Consider the following 10485-nt stretch of genomic DNA (forward strand, 5'->3'; position numbering starts at 1 on the left):
ATCATCATAATTAAACACAGCTTGTTAGCATCTCTTCAAAATGGTGAAAACAGTGTTAAAATAAAATAACTTCAACAAAAATGATGGAAAGAAATGCCAGAATTTCTTCCTACTTTACTGTTATATGGAATATGATTCATTTTTTTGTTTTAAGACCTGGGCTCAAGTCATGCTTCAGATACCTAATCACTTTTGTGATTCTGGGCAGGTCTGAGCCTCTGAACTTCTCTGAACCTCAATTTCCTTATCTGTTAAAATGCTGATAATGGATAAATTAATTGATTTTTGATATAAACTGACTAGATACTCTGCTTGCTGTGCTTATAAAGTATCTTCAGTTTATATAAGTGAAGTGAAGCTCATAAGTGAACTTCTCTTCAGGGCCAGGCACAAGGATGCTAAGGAGACTCTTGTTATACAAAAATAAGCTATTTATTGAGAATATAAGGATAACAAAGGATTTCTAACTCTAAGGAATTCTAACTCCACCCAAATAAAACTCCCTGGTTCTTCAAGGAACCACTTCTCCTGTTTCCCCTGGCTACACTGATCCTTCCTGATCTGACTAACCCAAATTTTTCCTATTCTACAATAAACTAACACCATTATCCTTATAAGAAGTATATAATTTTTAACTTTGTCTCCAAGTTATACAAATAACAAAGGCCAGCTGACTGAGCCTCAGCAAGTGCCAAGTTTGGACTCTGAGCCTTAGCAGACTCAGAGTCTAAACCAAAAACTGGGTCTTTCTTTGGTCTTCTCAGAGATAAAACAATTTATGAAACAGCAATAGACAGTCACTAGTATTTCCTAAGTTGGAAAAGGAAATCACTTCACTCCTTCAGGTTTTTCCCTCCTTTCCTTCTACCTCAGACAGTGAGGAGAGAGAGAAAAGAAGATGTCGCCTGCTCCTAGCACTCCAAGAGAGAGCCACTGCCACTCCCCGAGAGTAACTGGCACAGAAAAACCATTACCCCTCCCCCCCACACTATCAGCATTTGAAACTGACACTGTCTCAGATCTGTTTCAAATTCCAATTCTTTCTCAAGCCAGCTTCTCCACTTCCTACCTCTAGACTAATATAACAAGACTTAATTTCTAATATCATCTTTATAATAAAAACATGCTTATTTCATAGGATTGTTAGGATCAAATGTCATGAGGTATGAAAAGTGTTTTGAAAATACTGAAACACTATATAAGTGAGCTATTATTAAATTCGAATATTTATATTTAATAGTGAAAATGTTCTTCCTTGATTTTTTCATAAAATCAAGTGCTATGTCTAACTTAATGAATAAAAAAGCCATAAATTGACTTCAGTTTGATTAGTTGCTAGGTCCTAGAAATATACTTTATAAAATAGGTTTCCATAGAAGTTTACTTTTTGAGATTTAATTTTGTTCCTTTACTGAAATTATGATGAATTTTATTTGCTTAATTTTTTTTGCTATTTCATTTATGTGAATCTTCTTATTTATATTAGTGCCTTATGGATACACAGAAGTAGCAAATATCCCCATTACGCGACCTGGACGACGGTTATATAATGTGAGAAATCCTTGTGTTAATTATTCTGACTCAGCTTTGGTGCAGATTGACGCAACAGAAGGGAATAAAGTGATTACCCTTCGTTCTTCTTTGCAGGTAAGATTTTTAAAGTGATTTTTCCTTATTTCAATTTGCTAGTGCCTTTTTTTTGTGACTGTCATTTTTTAATTCTGTATATGCTAATAACTGTATATAGTATGTCCTCTAGTAGAATGTAAATTTTTTGAGATTAAGGATTGTTTCATATTTTTTCATTTGTATCCCCAGCCCTTAGCATAGGACTGGGTTTATTATAGGTACTTAATAAATATTTGTTGATTGATTGATTGGTCTGTGTGCCCCTTTTATCTTGACATTTATTTCTCTTTATTAAGAATTTATAACAAATAAGATAGTAAAACTTCATCAGACCAACACTTAATTTTATTTTTTAAGCAGGCATTTTGAAATAATTTTTATTCCCTAGTCAGCTTGCTATTCTATTGTTCTTTATTTAAAATATCTGTTAATATAACTTAATTTAAAAGTGCATTTTGAGGTCCTTTATGTTTTAGAATTTTATGATTTTTTACTATACATTAAAGAAAAAAAAATTGAGTATTATTTTAATGGAGGTTGATTTACAAGTAGTAGTATAGCTTTTTATTTTGTTTTTATTCAGTTTTTGATTGTATTTCTCAAGAAACTAGACTAGAATATTGGAAAGAAATCATTCAAAAAGTTTTGCAAAGTTATTTTGGACATATTTTCTCTCGTCTTGAAGTGCTTCTATGTTAAGATAGTGGCTTCTAATGTCTTACTCTTGGGAAAACTTAACAAAAAATTTTGCCACCTCATCTATTTTCCCATACTATCCATGATATTCATTTTGCATTATCATAAGTATTTCCTTCTGAAAATGTGTAAAATAATGCTGTCTGAAGTAGCATTTTAGAATATAACTCACTATAAAAAAGTACTTGGTTATGCTACTTCATATTGTAGGTACCTGGGTAACAGTCCTTTCCCTTGTTCCTTTCCTCGTTCTCTGCATTTCATCATCCTTCCCTAACCTTTAATAATCCATGTCTTTCAAAACTCTTTCTTTGGTCCTCTTTTTTTTTTTCACCTTAGTAGTTCTTAGTTATCAATATTCTTAGGACTTTGTGATATATATCCAGTTCTGAGATCCCCGCCCCCCAACTCAGGTCCTACTTCTACTTTCCAGGCATGCCCCCCATTCCTAGAATGCTTTCTCTCTTCTGCTCTGCCTACTGACATCTCTGGCTACCTGTAAATTCCAATTAAAATTCCTTCTTTATTGGAAGTCTTTCCCAACACCTCTTAATACTAGTGCCTTCCCTTTGTTAATTATTTCCTGTGTATCCCATATATATAGCTTGCTTTGTAATTATTATTTAACTGTTGTCTACTCCATTAGATTGCAAGTTTTTTGATTGATCTACAACTGCCTATATGTCCTTATGTCTAGCACTTCAAATTCTACATATCTCAAATCCTCCTCTTTAAACTGGTTCATTTTCCCTCTATTTTGTTTCTTTTGATAACATTGGCCCAGGCAATGCCCAGTGACACGTTTCTCTTTTACTACCCTTAGTTCATTCAATCACTTGATAAATACTGTTAATTTTATTTTTGCACTCACATTCAACTCCTTTCTCTCCAATCCCATTGCAACCACTCTAGTTATGACTCTCATTAACTCTTTCCTTGTGGTTTTAGTAATTTCCTAAGCAATAGAAAGGGGTGGGGAAACATTTAAAAATATTATGATTAGAGAATTATTTTCCTAAATATTTTTTAAAATATTAATGACCACTTAAAATGGATATATACTTGAAAGGTAATATAAGCCAATCTCAGGCACTCGTTTCAGAGATGTTTTGGGTAGTCTAATAATTTTCACTTCCTTTAAATATATTAACATTTTTATTTCAATCAAGTATTCTCATTTCTAGTGGAAGTTTTTGGAAACAGCAGTGATTATATTTTGTATGTGATTATATGATTTTGGAGGGTGATATTTCATTTAATATGTCTTTCTGTTTCATAGATCAAGAACCATTTCTCTATTCCATTTACCATCTATAAATTTGTCAAGGCTGCTAAGTTATTGGAACCCATTGGAATAGCCAAACCTGAAGAGGAATTCCATGTTCCATTAGATTCATATAGGTAGATTATTTCTTAATATGTAGAAATCTAAAGTTCATATTTTCAGTTTATTTCTTCTGACTAGAAATATAGTTCTAAAACTTTATATTGAGAATTAATGAGCTTTAAATAAAGTTCATTATTACTTGAATAAATGAATTATTGGTATGTACTTTATTTTCACTGTAAGTTGCATTTCCCAGATTTAAAAAAATTTATTTGGCACAGAAATTATTTTCCAGATCTTTTTTAAAGCTTGCTTTCATTTATTCAATGTGTATTTGCATCTTATTTAAATAGGTAATGTTTTAGAACACATACCTTTTGTTTCTATTGTCTTTAGATATGTTTTTTCCTTATTTGCTTTTCCATAGATGTCAATTGTTTATTCAGCCAGCTGGAATCTTGAAGGGTCAATTTAAAGAGTCGACAACCTATATTTCTTGGAAAGAGGAACTTCATAGAAGCAATGAAGTCAGGTGCATCCTACAGTGCCCATCAACTGAAAGGAACTTCCTACCCCTGATAGTAAATACAGTTGCTATTCCTGATGAATTAAGTTATATTTCTACTCATGGTGAAGATTGGGATCCAGCATACATTATTCATCTTTATCCATCTCTAATTTTGAGGAATCTGCTTCCATATTCTCTAAGATATTTACTTGAGGTATGATTCTTATATATTGCTTGGCTAGTATTTTTGCATGGAGATGAAGTCAGTTTTAAATAGTAGTAAATAAGGCCCGACATTACTATAAATTAATAATATAAAATAAGTATCTTTTGATCCATACCTACCATCTATATACATACACATAATATAAAATAATATAACCAGTGTGTTTGTATATTTATTGAAGACTTTTGTAGTTACTGCTACAGATGCCAATTTGTTATTGTTACTAATTTTAGTTGACATACCTCTGGTTCTGTACTTCAGTTACTCATGGCTCTTTTTTTTTTTTAAACCCTTAATTTCTGTGTATTGACTTATAGGTGGAAGAGTGGTAAGGGTAGGCAATGGGAGTCAAGTGACTTGCCCAGGGTCACATAGCTGGGAAGTGTCTGAGGCCGGATTTTAACCTAGGACCTCCAGTCTCTAGGCATGGCTCTCAATCCACTGAGCTACCCAGCTGCCCCTCATGGCTCTTTTTCCTTGATATTTTTCTTATGTATAAAGCAATATCTAGAATGATCTCTTTATATCATTTGTGTATATGTATATATACATGTGTGCATAGGCAGCTAGGTAGTTCAGTAGATAAAACAATAGGTCTGGACTTAGGAAGACCCGAGTTCAAATCCAGCCTTAGATACTTACAAGCAGGGTGATATCAAACAAATCACTTAACTCTTTTTGATTCAGTTTCTTCAACTGTAAAATGGGGATAATAATAGCATTTACCTTTCAGAGTTGTTATGAGGATCAAATGAGATTATCTTTGTAATTTAACCCAGTGCCTGGGACATAGATACTATTATTTTTATTGTTGTTGTTATATGTATATATAAATGTTCACATTTATAAAGCATATATAAGTTACTATACCATTGCTTTATGTTTTTATTGCATTTTAAGTTTTAAAGCATTGTCTTATTTGTTATTTCATTTTGTTCTTGATATAATACAGCAAAGCTTATAGTTAATTATTATAATAATTCCTCTTTGACAGAACAGGAAACTTAGATACTGATGAATGAAATTACTTGCCTTGAACACACATCTACTATAGTTAGTGGTAGATGAAGTTTACAATTTAACCATTCTTATTCTCAGCACTTTGTTCTTTCTGTCTGTTTATTAGTCTTGTTTTATTAACCCTATATCAAAATAACTATGAGTCAATAATCCTTGGTATGTAGTGTTGCTATATTTTTTAGCCAAAACTGTTTTCTTTTTAGGGAACTGCAGATACTCATGAGCTCGCAGAAGGTAGTACTGCTGATGTTCTTTATTCAAGAATAAATGGAGAAATAATGGAATTAGTCCTGATGAAATACCAGGGCAAAAATTGGAATGGACATTTTCGCATACAAGATGCCCTACCGGAATTCTTTCTTGTTTGCTTTACATCTGACTCCACAGAAGTGATGACAGTAGACCTAACAATACATGTTAGGAGAATTGGCTGCCGCTTGATATTATCTGTCTTCAGTCCCTACTGGCTCATCAATAAAACTTCTCGTGTCCTTCAGTATCGTGCAGAGGATACACATGTGAAGCATCCAGCTGACTATAGGGACATTATTTTATTCTCTTTCAAAAAGAAGAACATTTTTAGTAAAAATAAGGTATGTTTTCATTTCATGTTATGGATTGTAATAGTTATATCCTCAGTTATAACACAGAGATTTAGAGAGTGACTTAACCTCCCAATTATATGCTTACCTGTTGGCTTTGTGCCTTAGAGTGAATTAGTGCCAGAATGTATCTCTAAGACATTATTGGGTGGCCAGAACCACCAGGTTGTTGAGGAAGCTGTTTTTTTCAATATCTCACAGAATTTTCTGTGTTGAAGTTCATCAGAGATACCAGACTTTTAATCCCATGTAAAGATAAAGTGGTAGTTGGTACTGAATAGGTGCCATAGGCAGGTTCAATTTTATCAAAGGACATAGAATATTTTGCATTTTGAAGTGGAACTTAGTATTACTATGATATGTGAACAAAGCATGGGCCAAGGATGAACTGCTAGTTGAGGGACTTGAAAACAGGTAGCTGCCACATAGCAAGAAAGTTAGGGGTCTAGGCAGTTAGGACCACATGCTAATAAATTATCAGTTAATAAATGACAAATGATGAGCACAGGAATCCTATGACACATACATAGACTCACACAATTTTAAAATTAGAAGTCTTTAAAAATCATATTGCCCAAGAAAAATCCCATCTGTGTTATACCTGATAACTATTCCTCCTTCTAGTTTGAAGAGCTCTGTCAGGGAAATCACTTCCTCTGAGGCAACTCATTTCAGTTTTGGATGATTCTAGTTAAAATTTTTTTCCTTACATCAAGCCTTTGTATCTTCCAGCTGTTTTTAGTTTAGTGAGTGAAAAAATATGCCTTAAGCAATTAGTGTTCTAGGTACTGGGCTAAGCCCTGTGCTTTATAAATATAAAAAAGAAAGTTAGTAACTGCCCTCAGGAAGGCTTCTGTCCTATTACAGAAAGGTAACACTTAGGGGAGCAGGGGTCTGTGAAACATATTTTTTTTAGTCACAGGAATGGTGACTAATTTTATTATTATTCCTTGAGCAAGAACTGAAAAAAAGGAAGGAATGTTTATGAGAGAAGTGAGGAAGTAGAATATGTGTCCATAGAGTATAGCTGGAAAATGACTGCAGTGTAGTAAGGTGGGTCTGGAAGTCTTCAATAGATGGTAAATTCTCATTGATTGAAGTCTCTTCACTTTTCCATATGAGGGTCTTTCAAGTACTTGAAAAGAGCTTTCATATCTTCTGTAAGTCTCTTAACTTCATTTGATCCTTGTAAAAGATGATCTCAAGACCTGTTAGCTAATTTTTGTGGCACCTATAACTAAATAAAGTGTTCTACATCTGAACTTGCCAGGGCTGAATACAGCTTAATTGTCACCTCTCTAATCTGTCCTTCTCTTATAATATAATCTAAGATTTCATTAGCTTTTTTGGTTGCCATATCATAATGTTTACTCATATTCAGCTTTTGGTCTAGTAAAATCGTGATTTTTTTTTTCTATCTAGCTATATCTTTTTTTTTTTTTAACCTTACCTTCCATCTTAGAATCAATACTATATACTCGTTCCAGGACAAAAAAAGTGGTAAGGGCCAGGCAGTGGGGGTTAAGTGACTTGCACAGGGTGTTATATTCATATGCTGGGAAATGATGGATGCCATCTTGAATGACAGGGGAGGCAGTTGGAAGGTATAGAATGTTCCCAGATGCCGTGAGCCAGAGGCAAACGTCAGTTGGCCTGGCAGTATAAATTCCCTACAGCCACATGAAGGGGTCTTTGGTCTTTGGGTTTTGGTGTTGGGTCTGTGGGCTTTTTAGGTATTCAGGTCTCTGGATCTTTCTAGCTCTTTAGGTCTTTGGGCTCTGGGTGGTGAAGGGAGGCTGGGAGGCCTATAAAGAAGAGGGTAGGAAGAATTTGAATATTTCCTGAAGACTGAGAGAGCTAGTGCATCAACAAACACTGGTAGTGAGAAAGCTGAGAGAATAACATCATCAACATCCCTAGCAGCAGTTTAGAAAATCCTGAACCTCTTTCCCTCTGACTAACTTGAGATTAATAAATCCCTTTGTTACCTATTCAAGCCTCTGGTGAATCATTGTATCGAAAATTGAGATAAGGGCTAAAGAGGGAAGGAATCATTTTCTTTTTATTTCTTGAGAGAACTGGGGGAATCCATCTTGGCAGGAAGTACCTACCCAAGACTTCCTCCAGCCATCAGTTTGGCATGGAGGGGCCCTCTTGACTCCTCCCTCAAGAGACTTTAGAAACTAACAAGAGAAACACTCCAGCCAAACCTAATCATTTCTTACTGGCCTTAATTTCCTCCCTGTATTCTCTATCTCAAGCCTCTGGGAATAAACCTGTTTGAGCTGCCCTCTCCTACATACTTCATTTCCTTTATCTCCTATATACCTTCCCTTACCTTCATTCCTCCTCCAGTCACCTTATAATCACCTAATATCCCCTTTATCCTTCCTCACACCCAAATTGCCTTTGAGACCCACTCAGATTATTTACTTCTTGATAACAATAGATACATTCACATCACTGTATACCTATATCTCTCTAGGCCCCTTTTCCTTTATAACAAGGGTCACACAGCTAGTAAGTGTCTGAGGCAAGATTTGAACCTAGGATTTCCTGTCTCTGGGGCTGGCTTTCAATCCACTGAGCCACTCAGCTGCTCCCCACCTCCCCCGGGTATATCATTTCATAATATATTTGTGAGCTTGATTTTTGAGTCAAATGTAAGACTACAGTTATCCTTATTACATTTAATCTTATTGGATCCTGATTCTTTTATTCAATGCCTGGAACTATTGTCTTTTAGGTTTGAGCCATCTGTAAATTTGATAAGCATGCATTCTATTCTTTTATACAAAACAGTATTTGAAACATTAAATAGAGAGCCAATTATAGATCCTTGTGTATCGCCTTTGTAACTTCTTTCCAGGTAAATGTTAGACTGTTGATAAATGTTCTGTGGATTTAGCCATTCAGTCAGTTCTAAATCCATGTAACTACTATAGTATACATATTTCTATCTTGTTCACAAGAACATCCCCAGCCTTGGCATGTACAGGCTTTAAGTTGGGTTCTGATGATATGATTATTATTCCTACAGATTCCAAGGATAGTCTGATGATCTACATTTTTCTTCTGCTTTATAACTTTTTTAACTCAGTAAATCTTTCATCTCTCTCTTCTATCCCAAACCTCTCCCTCCCTCCTAACCTATATCAAATCTCTGTTATAAAAATGTATAGTTAAGTGAAACACACTTCCATGTTAGCTATATCCAAAAAAATTATGTTTCATTCTCCATTCTGAATTTGTCATGTCTCTATAAGGAAGTGGGTAGCATTTTTGATAATTAGTTGTCAGAATCATGATTGGCCAATAGGTTGATCATACTTTCTAATTCTTTGAAAACTGTCTATTTTTACCATATTGTGTCATGTAAATTGTTTTTCCTGGTTTTGTTCACTTCTCTATGCATCATTTCATATAAGTCTTGCCAAGTTTCTCTGGAAATATCTTTTTTTATAATTTCCTTTGTACTACTATTATATGCCATAACTTTTTAAACTATTCTTCAATTTATGGGCACCCTCCCCCTCAAATTCCTATTCTTTGCCATTTCCCAAAAGAGATATAAATGTTTTTGTGTATCTCTTAATTTTGTTTTGTTTAGAATTAAGCCATCTATTAATTTACCTTCCTCTAACTCCCCCCTCTCCACATCCTACACCCTCATTGAGTGAAATGTATTTCTGTATCCATCTGTGTGTGTGTGTGTTTATGTATTCTTCCCTCTTTTGATTATTTTAGATGAGACTGAGACTCACATGTCAATCATTACTTTTCCTCCACCCCCTTGTTTATATCTATATCTATCTATCTATATCTAACTGTCTATCTGTCTATCTACCTATCTGTAGTGAGATAATTTTGCATTAACTCCCTTTCCCTTCTTCCTACTTCTAGGCCTATATCCCCAAATATTTCCTTTCCCTTCTCTTTTCATTATTTTCCAAAAAACAGAAAGAAATAACAGAACTACTTTTAGATTTTATTTAATTGCACTTTCTCTTTGACCTTGATTATAGAGTTTAGAATGGACAAGTGTTTGAATGTCAGTAGTTTATCCTTTATTCCCTTGTAATTGTTTATTTGTGCCTACCTTTTTGTGTTTCTCTTGACTAAATTTTAGTCCGTGTTTTTCTTTGTTTTTTAAATGTGTTTCTTATACTATGAATTGTAGGATTTTATTTTCCTGGGTAATCTGACACTTTTTCATTTTATTGGATTGTTTAATCCATTAACACTTAAAGTCATAAAAATTAGGTTTATATATTCCTCCATCTGTCTCAAAATTGTTTTTTTAAGTTATTATTTCCATCCTTTTCTGTTATAGGCAATGTATTTGTTACTTTAATCTTTTTTTTTTTTTTCTTTTTGCTAGCAGCTATTTTTTTTAACATTTATTAATATTCATTTTTAACATGGTTACATGATTCATGCTCCCCTTTCCCCTTCAACCCCCCCCCGCGCCCCCCCC

The 10485-nt window shown here is 34.0% G+C and overlaps 1 protein-coding gene across 4 annotated transcripts in view; it reads left to right on the plus strand.

Moving 5' to 3' along the window:
• VPS13C (vacuolar protein sorting 13 homolog C) overlaps positions 1-10485 on the plus strand; it is a 210849-nt gene that overhangs the window by 149823 nt on the left and 50541 nt on the right. For all 4 annotated transcript variants that reach the window (XM_044665387.1, XM_044665388.1, XM_044665389.1 and 1 more), the window contains 4 exons: positions 1487-1647; positions 3605-3726; positions 4080-4374; positions 5610-5999. In XM_044665387.1, the coding sequence (XP_044521322.1) occupies positions 1487-1647; positions 3605-3726; positions 4080-4374; positions 5610-5999 (968 nt within the window). The remainder of the gene's footprint in view (positions 1-1486; positions 1648-3604; positions 3727-4079; positions 4375-5609; positions 6000-10485) is intronic.

This window comes from Gracilinanus agilis, chromosome 2 (genome assembly GCF_016433145.1).
Source record: "Gracilinanus agilis isolate LMUSP501 chromosome 2, AgileGrace, whole genome shotgun sequence".
NCBI classification, from domain to species: domain Eukaryota; kingdom Metazoa; phylum Chordata; class Mammalia; order Didelphimorphia; family Didelphidae; genus Gracilinanus; species Gracilinanus agilis.